General features: G+C 34.0%; 2 protein-coding genes across 3 annotated transcripts; one reads left to right on the top strand and one right to left on the bottom strand.

Moving 5' to 3' along the window:
* Positions 1–29: 29 nt before the first annotated feature.
* Positions 30–8,209, top strand: LOC128179695 (ankyrin repeat domain-containing protein 39-like). Its single transcript, XM_052847210.1, has 4 exons — positions 30–362; positions 2,050–2,253; positions 6,484–7,846; positions 7,927–8,209. The coding sequence occupies exons 1-3, from the start codon at positions 165–167 to the stop codon at positions 6,640–6,642; spliced, it is 561 nt and encodes a 186-aa protein (XP_052703170.1). The 5' UTR covers positions 30–164; the 3' UTR covers positions 6,643–7,846; positions 7,927–8,209.
* LOC128179694 (uncharacterized) lies at positions 7,286–16,609 on the bottom strand. 2 transcript variants are annotated; one of them, XM_052847208.1, is made up of 6 exons: positions 16,468–16,609; positions 16,071–16,204; positions 15,403–15,502; positions 14,826–14,993; positions 13,983–14,189; positions 7,286–10,310 (listed from the first exon to the last, which is right to left on the bottom strand). In XM_052847208.1, exons 3-6 carry the CDS (start codon positions 15,461–15,463, stop codon positions 10,096–10,098), a joined length of 651 nt encoding a protein of 216 aa, XP_052703168.1. In that variant the 5' UTR covers positions 15,464–15,502; positions 16,071–16,204; positions 16,468–16,609; the 3' UTR covers positions 7,286–10,095. The 2 variants fall into 2 exon arrangements, with proteins under 2 accessions (XP_052703168.1, XP_052703169.1); XM_052847209.1 differs by lacking the exon at positions 16,071–16,204 and having other exon boundaries at positions 16,468–16,580.
* Between the last annotated feature and the right edge of the window lie 87 nt (positions 16,610–16,696).

Below are 16,696 nucleotides of genomic sequence, written 5' to 3'. Positions count from 1 at the left end.
CCTCGGACCCTACTGTACGGACGATATGTGATTGAATAAGTCTGACTAAAATATTAATATTATAATTCATTGATTTTAACTTATGACTGCGAGTTACAAATTGTTAAAGCTCGGGTTCGATTGCTTTACTGAATTTTACTTTCGCTTTCATTTTGATCAAAACAATGAGCAGTTTTGGTCATGGTCATGACTGCAGCGCTCACAGTTCTGTTGCCCCGTCAGTGCACCAGACACTGGATGAGATGGAGTTTGAAAGAGGGATTTGGTCAGCCGCCGTAAGTGGAGATTTGGAAGAAGTGCAGAGACATTTAGGCAAAGGAGAAAATGCAAATAGAATTGATTCCTCAGGTTACACAGCTTTGGTATGAGCAAATTTAAAAGGTGTCGGCGATTTTATCAATTTGTTGTAAATAAATGAGAAACAAGCAAAATCCTACCAGTGAGCTACGCTCACGAAACTCACTGGTAGGATTTTGCCTGTTTATTTTCAAGAAATTGATAAAATCGCCGACTCCTGTGGTATGAGCCACAAGAATTTGTTACATGCATACTTTACATAGAAAGTGGTTGTTGTGTTTAAGGTCGGTAGCGGGTTTGAAATTTTTCGCCCTCTGCGCAGGATATTGCGCATTAATATTGTAAAACACAAATTTAAAGTAAAATGTTCAATGATACAGGTTATCATGTAACGTTTTTATTTCAGAAAAGTTACTTATCAAAAAATTATTTTAAGTGAAATGAATCGTTAGAATAATGTCAGAAGTATTTTAATTCTTTCGCCGCTTCTTCGAAATCGACATTATTGTCCTCAGACTCAATGTCTTAGGATGACTTCAGTTGAGACTCTGACGTAACAATTGACAAAAATTAACGTCGTGCATTTTCTATTACAGCGTCAATAATTAAAATCAAAACTATAATTTGCAAAATAAAAGCATATACGCGACCCTTCTACGTTCTGTGTGAGTGGAAATCTATTTTTTCTTCTAATACAAATAAAATTAAATTTGATTCGTAAACATCCTTTTGTTTTATACAATTCTATAATGTAAAATGGCTGGCACGGCACGTTTATAGGATCAAACTATGAGGACAGATAGCCTAAAAACCATCCGCTCAATTTCGTTTTAATTTGGCAAAAAGTTTACTTATATGTTAACCTTCCATTGCTGAAAATTTAAAGAAAATCATACTTTTGTAATTTTTTAAATATGAAATTGAAAATGAAAACCCTCATTTTCCTGTATAATCCTATATAAAATGTCGGTGATGAATCGGACATACGACCAAAATTTGAGCGCGACAAACAGATAAACTATCCGGTCAATTTTCTTTATATTTTGCACATACTTTACTCCTAAGTTGACGTTGCACTGTAAAAAAATTTAAAGGAAATCGTATGTTTGAAACATTCTCCCCCGAGACTCCTTAAGTTTGGTGTCTTCTTCTCTTTTTTGCTTGTTTCATAAGAACATAAAATTTTGTTTTGATAATTTAAACAATTTTTTACAAGAAACTACTGAACAGTTCCAAACTAGGGCCTACAAAATTTTTATATATATCTTTTATTATATAGGGGAAAAACCCCACTCTTGGTGGGATTTGAAACTGTGATCATTAAGTCAATAAATCCCCACAGATCAAGCTAAAGAAGTAGCCAATCAACTAAGCTCAGGGAGATTCGTGCATCAAGAATAAAAACATTTGACTAGCATCTTTTCTGTCATCGTTGGTGACCCACTTGTGATTCACATCGATTCTCTCCATCATCACTTGTGGACTCAAAACTGTTGTTTGTCACGATGCTTTTCTGTAACAGCTGACAGAAGTTGCGGAAAATTTTTCCGAATCATTTTGTGTGGCACTGGTCTGAGATTCAGAAGAGAGTTCAGTCAAAATGTTTTAGTACCATGAATCTTGCGGAGATTAGCCAGCCAACCATGCAAAGCTATATAAAAAATTTATAGTTATGTAACTGCTCACGAATATGCTATATGCCAACATTTATACAGACTGCTTTTTGAAGTTATCCAATCTATTTCCATTCAGCACTATGCCAGTAGGAATAACCATCTAAGCATATGTGAACTGTTGCTAAGGTCCGGAGCAGATGTGAACAGCATTACTAAATCAGGAGTTACCCCCCTTCACAGAGCAGCATACAGAGGGAACACAGAAATTGTTCAGCTGTTATTGAGAAGAGGAGCTTGTCCAACTCTACAGGACAGTGATGGAAAAATTCCACTTCATAAGGTATAACACTTCAGGTTTTAATGGTACTAATATTTATCAATACATATGTACTCAAACAGTCTTACTCCACACATTTGCATTTTGTTTTAGTTTCTTTTTTTTTAGCTCACCTGAGCTGAAAGCTCAAGTGAGCTATTCTGATCACATTTTGTCTGTCGTCCGTCTGTCCGTCTGTCCGTCTGTCTGTCCGTCTGTCTGTCTGTCCGTAAACTTTTCACATTTTCAACATCTTCTCAGGAACTACTGGGCCAATTTCAACCAAACTTGGCACAAATCATCCTTAGGCAAAGGGGATTCAAAGTTGTGAAAATTAAGGGCCACACTCGTTTTCAAGGGGAGATAATTAGAAATTAATGAAAAATTTCGAGAAATTTTCAAAAATCTATCTCTCAAGAACCAGAAAGCCAGGAAAGCTGAAACTTGTGTGGAAGAATCCTCAGGTAGTGTAGATTCAAAGTTGTGAAATTCATGACCCCCGGGGGTAGGGTGGGGCCACAATGGGGGGTCGAAGTTTTACATAGGAATATATAGAGTAAATCTTTAAAAATCTTCTTCTCAGAAACTAATCAGCCAGGAAAGCTGAAACTCGTGTGGAAGCATCCTCAGGTAGTGTAGATTCAAAGTTGTGAAACTCATGACCCCCAGGGGTAGGGCGGGGCACAATGGGGGGTCGAAGTTTTACAAAGGAATATATAGAGTAAATCTTTAAAAATCTTCTTCTCAGAAAATAATCAGCCAGGAAAGCTGAAACTTGTGTGGAAGCATCCTCAGGTAGTGTAGATTCAAAGTTGTGAAATTCATGACCCCTGGATGTAGGGTGGGGCCAAAATGGGGTGACAAAACTTTACATAGGAATATATAGAGTAAATCTTTAAAAATCTTCTTCTCAGAAACTAATCAGTTAGGAAAGCTGAAACTTGTGTGGAAGCATCCTGAGGTAGTGTAGATTCAAAGTTGTGAAAATCATGACCCCCAGGGGTAGGGTGGATCCACAATGGGGGGTCGAAGTTTTACATAGGAATATATAGAGTAAATCTTTGAAAATTTTCTTCTCAGAAACTAATCAGCCAGGAAAGCTGAAACTCGTGTGGAAGCATCCTCAGGCAGTGTAGATTCAAAGTTGTGAAATTCATGATCCCTGGGGGTAGGGTGGGGCACAATGGGGGGTCGAAGTTGTACATAGGAATATATAGAGTAAATCTTTAAAAATCTTCTTCTCGGAAACTAAACAGCCAGGAAAGCTGAAACTTGTGTGGAAGCATCCTCAGGCAGTGTAGATTCAAAGTTGTGAAAATCATGACCCCCAGGGGTAGGGTGAGGCCACATTGGGGGGGGGGTGTTAAAGTTTTACATAGGAATATATAGAGTAAATCTTTAAAAATCTTCTTCTCGGAAACTAAACAGCCAGGAAAGCTGAAACTTGTGTGGAAGCATCCTCAGGCAGTGTAGATTCAAAGTTGTGAAAATCATGACCCCCAGGGGTAGGGTGAGGCCACATTGGGGGGGGGGGTGTTAAAGTTTTACATAGGAATATATAGAGTAAATCTTTGAAAATTTTCTTCTCAGAAACTAATCAGCCAGGAAAGCTGAAACTCGTGTGGAAGCATCCTCAGGCAGTGTAGATTCAAAGTTGTGAAATTCATGATCCCTGGTGGTAGGGTGGGGCCACAATGGGGGGTCGAAGTTTTACATAGGAATATATAGAGTAAATCTTTAAAAATCTTCTTCTCAGAAACTAATCAGCCAGGAAAGCTGAAACTCGTGTGGAAGCATCCTCAGGTAGTGTAGATTCAAAGTTGTGAAACTCATGACCCCCAGGGGTAGGGCGGGGCACAATGGGGGGTCGAAGTTTTACAAAGGAATATATAGAGTAAATCTTTAAAAATCTTCTTCTCAGAAAATAATCAGCCAGGAAAGCTGAAACTTGTTTGGAAGCATCCTCAGGTAGTGTAGATTCAAAGTTGTGAAATTCATGACCCCTGGATGTAGGGTGGGGCCAAAATGGGGTGACAAAACTTTACATAGGAATATATAGAGTAAATCTTTAAAAATCTTCTTCTCAGAAACTAATCAGCTAGGAAAGCTGAAACTTGTGTGGAAGCATCCTGAGGTAGTGTAGATTCAAAGTTGTGAAAATCATGACCCCCAGGGGTAGGGTGGGGCCACAATGGGGGGTCGAAGTTTTACATAGGAATATATAGAGTAAATCTTTGAAAATTTTCTTCTCAGAAACTAATCAGCCAGGAAAGCTGAAACTCGTGTGGAAGCATCCTCAGGCAGTGTAGATTCAAAGTTGTGAAATTCATGATCCCTGGGGGTAGGGTGGGGCACAATGGGGGGTCGAAGTTGTACATAGGAATATATAGAGTAAATCTTTAAAAATCTTCTTCTCGGAAACTAAACAGCCAGGAAAGCTGAAACTTGTGTGGAAGCATCCTCAGGCAGTGTAGATTCAAAGTTGTGAAAATCATGACCCCCAGGGGTAGGGTGAGGCCACATTGGGGGGGGGGGTGTTAAAGTTTTACATAGGAATATATAGAGTAAATCTTTAAAAATCTTCTTCTCGGAAACTAAACAGCCAGGAAAGCTGAAACTTGTGTGGAAGCATCCTCAGGCAGTGTAGATTCAAAGTTGTGAAAATCATGACCCCCAGGGGTAGGGTGAGGCCACATTGGGGGGGGGGGGGTGTTAAAGTTTTACATAGGAATATATAGAGTAAATCTTTGAAAATCCTCTTCTCAAAAACTAATCAGCCAGGAAAGCTGAAACTTGTGTGGAAGTATCCTCAGGTAGTGTAGATTCAAAGTTGTGAAAATCATGACCCCTGGGGGTAGGGTAGGGCCACAATGGGTTGGTCGAAGTTTTACATAGGAATATATAGAGTAAATCTTTAAAAATCTTCTTCTCAGAAACTAATCAGCCAGGAAAGCTGAAACTTGTGTGGAAGCATCCTCAGGTAGTGCAGATTTAAAGTTGTGAAAATCATGATCCCTGGTGGTAGGGTGGGGCACAATGGAGGGTCGAAGCTTTACATAGGAATATATAGAGTAAATCTTTAAAAATCTTCTTCTCAGAAACTAATCAGCCAGGAAAGCTGAAACTTATGTGGAAGCATCCTCAGGTAGTGCAGATTCAAAGTTGTGAAAATCATGATCCCTGGGGGTAGGGTGGGGCACAATGGAGGGTCGAAGTTTTACATAGGAATATATAGAGTAAATCTTTAAAATTCTTCTTCTCAGAAACTAATCAGCCAGGAAAGCTGAAACTTGTGTGGAAGCATCCTCAGGCAGTGTAGATTCAAAGTTGTGAAAATCATGACCCCCAGGGGTAGGGTGGGGCCACAATGGGGGGTCGAAGTTGTACATAGGAATATATAGAGTAAATCTTTAAAATTCTTCTTCTCAGAAACTAATCAGCCATGAAAGTTGAAACTTGTGTTGAAGTATCCCCAGGTAGTGTAGATTCAAAGTTGTGAAAACATGATCCCTTGGGGTAGGGTGAGGCCACATTTGGGGGGGGGGGTTGGTAAAGTTTTACAAAGGAATATATAGAGTAAATCTTTTAAAATCTTCTTCTCAGAAACTAATCAGCCAGATGATTCTTTATAATTGTTAAGACTTTGGCTCCAGGACAATTCTTCGGCCTCACAAGAAGGTTCAGAGTTTGATGTAGCTTAATATCCCATATATAAACAATTGTAAAGGATCTTTTTGAGGACTGCAATACTCAACATGTGATATGACTATAAAATCATTCTGTTAGAAAAGGGACTAATGATTATAAACATAAGAATATCCAGGGGAGAAAATGGATTTTATTTTTACAGGATCTACATGTATTATTGTACATTGTCCAGATTGTTTGTATTATGACTTCATTAAGCTGATTTTATCATACCCATTGTTCCTCAGGTGAGCGATGTGGCCCATGGGCCTCTTGTTTCAAATTTACTTTGTAAAAAATCTAATATATGCCAAGTAATGCCCTTTAACATACTCATGTTTTATGCACCTCAAAGAGATTTAGATAGAGCACTAATGATCTTAAAACCAGAGATTTGAACAAGTCGCGAATACATGTACAGCATCCCTATTTTATCTTTCTCCATACCAAAACTGTATCACTCCGAAAGATGTAAAATGTGTACATACCAATATATTGGTACTTGTTCTCTCTTTTCACACATTTACACAAAAATCTGACTTATCGTAATATAAACTTGTTTAACAGGCTGTGGAAATGGAGAAGAGTGACATAGTTGACATTCTGGTTAAGGAGTTTCCCCAGAGTGTGTCTATCAAAGACAACAGAGGACAGTCCCCTGGGTCCTATGTAAAGGACCTTAACAGTCCACTGTATTCAAGGCTGATTCCTCAGAGTCCTGACTAACCTAGAAAAAGACAGATTTTCTTCAGTGTGGAAAATACTCTGCTATTGCTTTTATTTGTATAAATTAATAAATAACTGATATGTCTCTCAGGTTGAAGTGCAATCTTTTGTATGAATGCATTACATGCTGTAAACATATCATATTTAGTGTGTACGGTATTATTTTTCAACAAGTTAGCGTGGATTAGTGCAAATCTAAATATACCTATCAGGGTTGTCTCTAAAAATTGAAGTAGATGGGAGAAATAAAAAAGTAGAAGGGGATCTGAAGGTCTAGCTTATAGCTAGATTGTGTTTGAAATGCAATAATAGCCGGGTAATTACGTTACTTTAGGCGGGGAAATTCCCCGCCTCCTGGGTCTTAGAGACAACCCTGACCTATTTATCTACTTATATGTTTTACATCTGGTGATGTACTTGATTTAGTGGACGCCGTACGTTTTCCGCCAAAAATGCTAAATAGAATACACAGCCAATTGTTATACGTTTACAGTATGGAGAAAGATTGTTTGGCCGTAAAATGATAATTATTCATTTGATTTCTATAAATTTTCAATCCTTAATCATAGGTTATATATTCCATATAACTGGTATTACAGAGTTCTTGTTTTGATGAACTGTTCAATAAAAATCAACACATTCATACAGTTCTCTTGTTTTTATTTTATACACAAAATGAAATTCTGATATTTGTACAGAATATCAACTTAGATTTTGCATTGAGTAAAATGATATGTATGCCTCACATATATAAAAATAGTTATGATGATATGTACAACTTTAGTTTCAGTACTTTATCCAACACCTGAACTACTAATACACTGTATCTGAAATATTTAATATTCTCAATATACCGGTAATCTACAAGTCTAAAACAACCATTTTTTTTCATCGAGATATACAAATTGTGTAGTTAAGATTTAAAAGTTACCAGTAATTGCTTTTCCTATTGTAGCAAAACTTTATTATGCTTTTTAATTGTGCCACTTTCATGTATCTTTTGTGAAAAGAACAAATTATAAGCATCTACAGTTGAAAGATTTAATTTAAGGGATATGGTCATAATTTTATCTGAGAATTTCAAACTTATTTCCATTCGTTATATTTAAACTGCTGTATTTTCGGTACAGCTATTTCTTTCACATAGACAAAATTTTAATGTTTAGTAGTTGTAAATTACAGAATAAGTTATTTACACGTGCATGTATATAAATATTTTGTTCTGTTTATGATTTTGTGTAGAACATACAATCTTTTTTCAGCAATTCCATATTTGAAGAAAAGGCACAAACCTTGTTTACCTAAGAAATGTAGCTGTTTATTTCGATCATATCTCAATATCTAAGTTAAGGAATAACAAACATAAATCAAAATTGACAATGAAAATCTAATATGAGATTTGGAAATCTTCAGTTCAAATAGTGACCATACCCCTTTAAACCTACCAGTAAGTTCCTTTGTTTCAATTTTGAAAATAATTTTAAGCTCATGATCTCAAAAATTCTACAGTGGCTGTATGAACATTGTATAAAAAGAAATTCAAAAAGACTTGTATAAAACTCAGACTTAGTAAAAGAATACAAACACATGTATATTGTATATTCATCAGAATTACCGTACAATAAACAAATTACAGGTATGTGTAGAAAGAATAAGGACAGGCACAAAGTTCAAATTTTTTTTTGAAAAGCTAAATAAATGTACAATCATGTAAAAATTATTATGGTAAAAAATAACAATGAACAGATTTATTACATTATACATGTGTATAACAGTATTCAAAGACGAGATTTAAGTTTTGATTGCAGAGATATATACTGAAACACTAGCTGCTAAAATATCATTTTAGTCTTAATTGGCATTTACTTCTTTTCCTATTGTGTTCATTTTACATACCGATAATCTCATGAATCAATTGGTATTATTACATGATTTCTGAATTATTTAATTGCAAATAAACCTACAAATGTATGTATTATTTAAAAAAAAAACAGTTGAGTGTTAATCCAGTTACTTTTTTAATATGAACAAAAAATGGGAGGATAAAGGATAAATGGTAATGGAAGTGAAAGAGTACTGGTACACTAATATAACAGTAGATAAAACATCATTTCTGGAATGTTACTGTGACAATGAGCAAGGGAAACATCTATAGCATCTCAAAAAGTTATTATGAAAAATACATTTACAGTAAAAATTAAAATGCACCAGAGTATGTACGTGTAACAGAACTGTATGTAAAACATCTTTTATCGTTCCAATAAATGATACACATGTATTACAAAATCTATTTCTATATTTCATTATAAAAAATTGTGTAACATGAAAAAGTCCTAGAGAGAATCTTAAATGAAATTCTTCATAATTATTTATCTGAAGAATTTCAAAATTTTACTACATGAAAGAAAAGGAAAAAGATATACATGTAACTTTCTTTTGAAGGCAATTTCCTGGATTTCCAGTTCATTCCAAGCAAGTTTTACAGTAAAGCAATTATACAATGTTTAGACTTCAAATCCAAAATGTTTTAAATAAAGTTACGAGATTAAGGGTAAAACACACTGAAAGCAACAATCACCATTTATCATGCTATTAATATTTCTGGTTTTTTTTTGTATTAACATGCACATTTTTTGTCAACTTGTATGAATCAATTCTCAAGCAAGCTCATGTATAATCGATCTACATTGTAAATATTTGATAAAAGGTTTGTCATGTACAGTAGTTTAAATGATATGTAGTGTACATCAAATTCAGATTCAAACTGATAACAAAAAAATTTAAAAAAAAAAAAATGAAGTAAATTAGTTTCAATCTCATAAAAAGAAGAATCACACAACAGCTAAAAAACACCCTGATACCTACAAATAATAATAACAATTTATAGCTGCAGGGGAATAAAGGTAACCAAAATGTACAATAATGTTGGAAAACAGTCCACTCTTTATGGGAAGTTTATTCCACCCTCTGTGAGCATCTATGTGTATAATTCTCTATCTGCGTATTACATATAACATTTATATATTGAGTGATATTACTGGGGGGGGGGGGGGGGGGGGTATGCAGGTACAGCCTATATAGCAGACCTCAAAGGTGATAGTTGTCTATCTAACACTGCTTGACGAAATGAAAAATACTGCAAGCGAATTGCACCTTCACTCTATTTACCGGTAAACAATAAAGGTATTGGTTTTATCTTCAGTTTCAAATAATTCTCTTTCTGCGTACATGTATTACAATAAACATCAATTTTTAAAGTGATATCTTTTTGGACAAGTACAGCTAGTATAGCAGCCATTGCCACCTCAAAGGTGACTGTCCATTTAATACAACACTGCCATAGCCATACACAACAAAAAATACTGCAAGCAAATCACAACCTCTCTCCATTTAAACAATAAATTCATGCTGGTTTCATGTTCAATTTTTCAGAAGTCTGGTAAGCATTCATGCCTACATATGCACATCTCCCTCTTTCACATTGTATTTGGGAGCGGAGTTTTTGAAGTTCTTGTAACTGGTTGCCACATGTCGTATATAACCTTTGCGTACTCCCCAAACAACCAGACCTACCATGATGCCTACCCCAACAAAGGCAAACAACAAGGAGAGGCCGATGGTCAGTCCTATCTGTAATGATCTGTCTTTTGTGTGGGGAACGGGAGACACTGAAACAGGTAATATACAGATTAGAAAAACTATCAAAAGTAATCATTCAGCAATTCATTGAATATTGGTACACTTGAACTTTGAACTAACCCTAACCCTGATATCTCGAAAACAATAGATATATCGAAGTGATTTGAAAGTCCCAACCACTTATACTTCAAGTATTATACCCTTGATATCTCAAAAAAAACTCGAATATCTCAAAGTTTTTAATCAGTCCCATCTAGTTCAAGATACCGAGGTTTGACTGTACATTAATGTATTCGATGTATAACGACCACATTTTGTACCTAATAAATGAATGGTCCGATATTCTTAATCATGATATCATTTTGAAGGTGCTATCAAATAAAAATACTCCACCAAAGGAATTTTCAAAATATTGATTATGGTCCAACTAATTACACATTGAATTTTGCATTGAAGTCTATGGGCAACGTATGTTTTAATAAAATATTGTAAAAAGTAACTTGAAATTTGTAAAACTCTCTTGGTTAATACATGCATAAACTTTCTCTTTATTAAAATATGAAATAAAATGAATCATTTACCGTAGATATTTCGACGAAATTAACATTTTCTTTTTTTCAACAAGGGGAGATAACTCTTTAAAAAAATTTAAGGTTCAAAATGACTGGCTTCTTACATGTTGTCAGTCTTGTGAATTTGGTTCATTTCACTTTCATTGTTATTTAGCAATTCATATATAACTGGTTTAAAATGATTCAAAATTGTTCAATATCCCTTCATTATACATTGAATACCTTAATCAATCAAAGTAATGAGAGAATTAAATAACTGCATTTACTAAATTTAACATGTTTCAAATTTAAAGTAAGTAAACTACTTAAGGGTTTTTAATTTTGCAAGATTATTCTTGACCTATACATATGTGAGAATTGCTGATTCAGTGTCAAGTGTTGCTGCTTTTCTGAAGGGGAAGTCTCTAGGATATTCTCATAAAATTTTACCTGCAATTTCTTCAAAATAATATCCTAGATATTATACTTCAATTTAAAAAAAAAAAACCCTTTGCATTTATATTTGCACAGTCATGCACATTTATATTGGCCTGGCTAAATACCTATACGTATACCTATGTTTTAACTGAAATATATGGCAGATTACCTAACCTTGCTACCTTGTATCATATATTTGGTGTAAACCTGTGGGTCTTTTCACAAAAAGTCTAAGATTTTTCAAGAACCTCTTACGGAATATTTTATGTGCATTAACTAACACATCCCTTACAGATTTCATGTAGCATATGATTTCACTTACAAGGAAACCCCTTCCCTAGCAACAATCTCTAAACACTTAGCACGTGTAATTCTAATAAAAAAAAGATTAAAACATAAATAACTCAAAAATTCTCACAGACAGGATGCAAAACTGAAGAGGTTAGTAGAAAATTAGATATATTGTTATTCACAGGTATGGTAACATAAGCATAATAGACATTGATTCCAATCCACCATTTTTAACTACCGGGTAATTCTCCTGCAAGGTCAAAATCTTTATCAGGATGAATACAATAACATCAATATGGCCATAAAGGTTCTTACTACCGGTATATTAGTAACCTTCAATATTTAAACATCACATCATCCCTCTTAGTTCTCCTTCTACTGGGTATTCTTTTTGTATACATTAGATAAAATAAAATGCTTTCTTTTGTGATTCATTTGGGATAAGAAGGTAACGATTAACATTGCAAAAAAAAATATATAACCTTTGCTAGGATCCGGTTATGTTAATTTTTTCTGCAATGATCACTACCTTCATAACCTGCATGAATCGTGAAAGAAAGCATTTTATTGTTAATATTTACATTTTTCCTTTAACAAGTTATTGAATTAACCATAAAAAGTAGGTAAAATTAACTAATTCTGTATGTTAGATAAAAGAAATAGCAGAGTCATCTTAATGGGAACTTGAGTCGGACATCATCATGATTATTTAGTGTAGTCCTTGTTTTTTTTAAAATTACTTAAGGTTTCCACCAAACAATAAATGGGTTAACTCTTTTCCCCCTGATGCCACCATATGACGCATTTGTCATTTCCCTACAAGGTTTTCTTAGCTTCCCCCTGAAGCTTTTTTCACTGTTTGAGTGGTATTGTTTTACCCTAGTTATTTACAAGAATTATTGTCAAACCATACCATATGATATACCACTGTGATCGGGAAAGATTGAACTTTAACATTACAACGTTAGAGTACACAAATAAATTAACAGAAATTAATTAGGTGAGTTTATTCAGGTAATTTTACCTGAACGTTAAAAAATATCACTGTAAACATGAAAATTAATGAATGAAACTTTAACATATGATCAAATATTGTTCAAAAATATTTTTTCATGTTTTGAATAATTTGTTTCTTGTTTTATCTTGCGAATTGAGACCAATACACAACAATCAGATTTAATCAAAAGTGTAGAAATTCATCCCTAGAGTAATATTCTATCAAACTATCATGGTTCATGTATCACTGCAATCAGAATTTTTCTAAGTTTTGCATTTATAATTATTTTTTATATAAATTATATCAGATACCTGTAGTAAAGGTACAGAAATTCAGGTAAAAATACCTGTACACTTTTGTATCTATTGTCTGCACAGTTACATGTATAAAGCAATATTTATTTCAAAATAGTTATTGTAATTCAGTCAAAACATTATACTATTCAAAGGGGGATTTCAAAACATTTAGTTCAGACCCAGGTATGAACTAATAATTTACCGACTTCGACAAGTTTCGTTTTTTGGCACCCCCCCCCCCCCCCTCGCCGATGTATAGTATATACAGCATTGTATATTAGTTTCTATTGGGTTTTATTTCTTAAATAATTTTATGAAACAGTATAACTACAAAATACTGGGAAAGATCCACAGTTAATGTGTTGAATTTATAAGTTAGATTATGCCCAGGCTGACGCAATGCACATGTGCCGATGTTCGGAGGCCGCCATTGTTGTTGTCATGCAGGTGTCATGAATTAGCCCTAATTCACCGCTAATCAACCAAATTCCTGTCATAAACTTCAAAGGAAGTGGATTGGTCATGTTTATTTCCACTTGGGAGTAATTTTAAACACACAGAATCATCTAGAATATCTAAACCAATCTCTGTCATGATCGTCCGATGCCGCCATTTTTTTAAACTTCACAGGTGTGTGTATCACGTGATATCTGTCAAACCATTGCATAACCTGACTGTGTATAATCGTCTGTGTAAGGTAGACACTATTAGGTGTTATTTGCCACTCAATTTTGCTTCAGACAAGTAAAATAAACAAAGAAAATTGGGGTTCTATACGGACGCGTCATAAGTCGTCATTAGGGAAATGACCAATGCGTCATATCGTGGCATTAGGGGGTAAAGGGTAAAATGCTTCAGGGGGAATAGAGTTAAAACTTGATCCTGTAGATTTCAGCCCTGTCAGTATCTACAATGCTGTGAATTACAAGTGGCTTTCTTAAGTAATAGAGAAGAAAATACTCGGCAGATGTAAATATATAGGGATGACATAATATCATAAAATTAAATGTTACCGATCCCTTTGCTATCAATTATCATTCTAAAAGTCCAGTTAGTAAATTGTGCACATGTACATGTATTAGTTTGACATAAATGTAAAAAAATATCTTCTAAATTACATGTACATACCTTTCATAGTATTAAGGACAAAATCACTAAAGCTGTTATTCACTGGTCTTGTGACATTCGCACGATATTCCCATCCTCCATTTTTAAAATTTAATTTTCCTGTGAGTTCAAAATCTTGGTTAGGTTGTATGCGATTGCTGGTTGCCATGTACACAGTGGCCTTAGTAAACTGAATGGTTAAGTTTGGTTCATTCAATATATGTCCCCCTACAAGTAAAACCAGTAAACATGATTCTGATACTTTGCATTATCATGCTGATTTATGTAATGTAATGGATATTATACATGTACCGGGGTACTTTGTAAATATCAAATTATAACTGTAATGCTTGTAGTTATAAAATATGCTCTTGTAGATAATCATAGACAAAAATGTGAACATGTACATGTATAATTGGGATAATCACAAGTTTTAATAGTTTATCAAAACTCTTGGCAAGTGATTATGGACAAATTTGACTACTTGTATTAGCCCATTTACCATTTTGCATGGATTCGAAATGAAACTGATGTTTGTTTCTTATTAATTTTATGCTTGTAAATGATAATGATAGGATAATCAAACTACGAAATCACAAATGAAGATAATTTGAATCAATGAGAAAAACTACAGTGATTATATACAAGAGAAATGATCAATCTGCTAAATTTTTCTCCAGTTTATCCTCATCAATGAGGAGAATTTAAATGGAGCAGAACCTCTTATAATCTTATCAATTTAAAAGGGCAAAAATAACCCTGTATACAAGTATATCGGGGGAACATCATATTAAAAAAAATCTGAGTGGGCTACATTATTGCAGTTAGTGTACCACTGGTTATTGCAATTTTCTTTGTGTATACCTTCTAATTCTATACTGGTGTCTGGGTCAGTAAATCCAGCATACACCGTTCCCAGTCCCTCTTTTGCAACATGGTAGATGCTCATGCTGCATTTAAACTTCTCTTCATTGTAGTAGTAAGAACCATACCACCTCTGGTTGTCCTCAAAAACATCTTTCCAGGATGTTCCTTCATTCAAAGAAATCATATTATTAACAGAATCAAAACATATACATGTGTACCTGTAATTTTGAGCGTTATATAGCTGAATTTATGGTGACTATTAATTGTTAACGTAACATTTTTATGTGCTTTATGGTTAATGTCGCACAACATGCATAATGTTCATTCAGATATTAAAGGGTCTAAACTGAGCCTCTCAAGCAACAATATATATTTTGAAACCTGATTTTTGAAAAGAAAACAGAAATGTTTAAATTCATCGAAAAAAATAATACATAAATATCAGGAACATAATCATTTACCTGTTAATGCTGTTATATTCCTGACTTTACATTGCCTATTAAAGTGTACTGGTAACATTTTGATAGATTGATTAGTGGGTATATTTGCTGCAAATTCAGAACCAAACACTTACCGAAGACATTCGGAAGAAGGAAGCTGATAAGGCAAAGCAGTACTGACAATGAAGCATGCATGATTATTCTCAGATTTTGGAAGTTTAAGGTGTCCTAAAACTGAAAATGAATAATTCAAAGATTATAAAGTTTATTTCCTTTACATTGCATATGCTATATATGGCTTACAATCATGCCATTGGTACGTTTTCTTCAAAACAAAATCCATTGTTTTTCTAAGTCATATTAACTAGTATAAGGGACTTTTAGTTATTAACTCCATAGTACAGATCATGGAAATATCATATCATGACAACTGATCTGAAATTTAAGTGAAAGTGAATTGGAGTAAGCCTAGATAGAATGTTCCATCGTTAAAATGACAAATGTCCTATAGAGCATATAAGCCTGGTCACTGTAAGATTATTCTTTCTAGAATAAGCCCATTTTTATTTTGCTTAAGCTTCGAAAATGTTTTCAAATGTTTTGATTAATCTATAGAATAGTTTTAAACACCTAAGCAGTCTTTTTCTTTTTAACAAATTAAGGTGTTTCTCTTCAGTCATGCTATGGTGTATTGAAGAATTAATTAATACAATTGTCACCATGCTTTTTGAACAAGGAGTGAATCAACCAAGCTATATATTGGAAAAGATGAAATAATATTATCTTTGGTTTATTAAGTTACCTCAATACAGCGAGTTCAAGTGATAAAATGCACACACAACTATATGTATGAAACATACAGTTGCTTTTCCCAAGACTCCTAGTCTTATTGAGTTAATTAATGGTCCAGAAGCTCCAGTCTTGAGACGCGACGTCCTACAAAAGTTTTAACAATATCAGTTTTATTTCAAGAATTGTTACAATCATATCATGTCTTAATCGAAAGGCTTTTATCCTGACACTATCACTGTATAAGTTATGTCTAATTTTACCAATTTAGTAGTGTTTAATTAAACCAAAACAAGTGCTGTTAAAAAATCCCACAGTTACACATGTAAAAATTAACTCTGAACAAAACAATGTAAATCTAGAAAGAATTCCATCATCCATCTAAATGACTGTATGTAGGTTCGTCTTACCGATCTAAGCTCACATATAGACCTCTGTAATTACATTATCTAGCAACTTTCCATTTGATAGTAAGATACGGAAGTAAACAATGCTTTATGATATTCACCTCGATCCTGTTAATTACATATATGCACTAAAATACCGAAACTGGAAACGAAAGAAAACTCAAAACATATTTTGTTATTTTTGCTACGGTGTATATAATAATATTTCTACGATCCTCCTTTTTCTTACCAA

Source organism: Crassostrea angulata, chromosome 4 (genome assembly GCF_025612915.1).
Source record: "Crassostrea angulata isolate pt1a10 chromosome 4, ASM2561291v2, whole genome shotgun sequence".
NCBI classification, from domain to species: Eukaryota; Metazoa; Mollusca; class Bivalvia; order Ostreida; family Ostreidae; genus Magallana; species Magallana angulata.
This window is presented reverse-complemented; position numbering and strand designations above follow the sequence as displayed.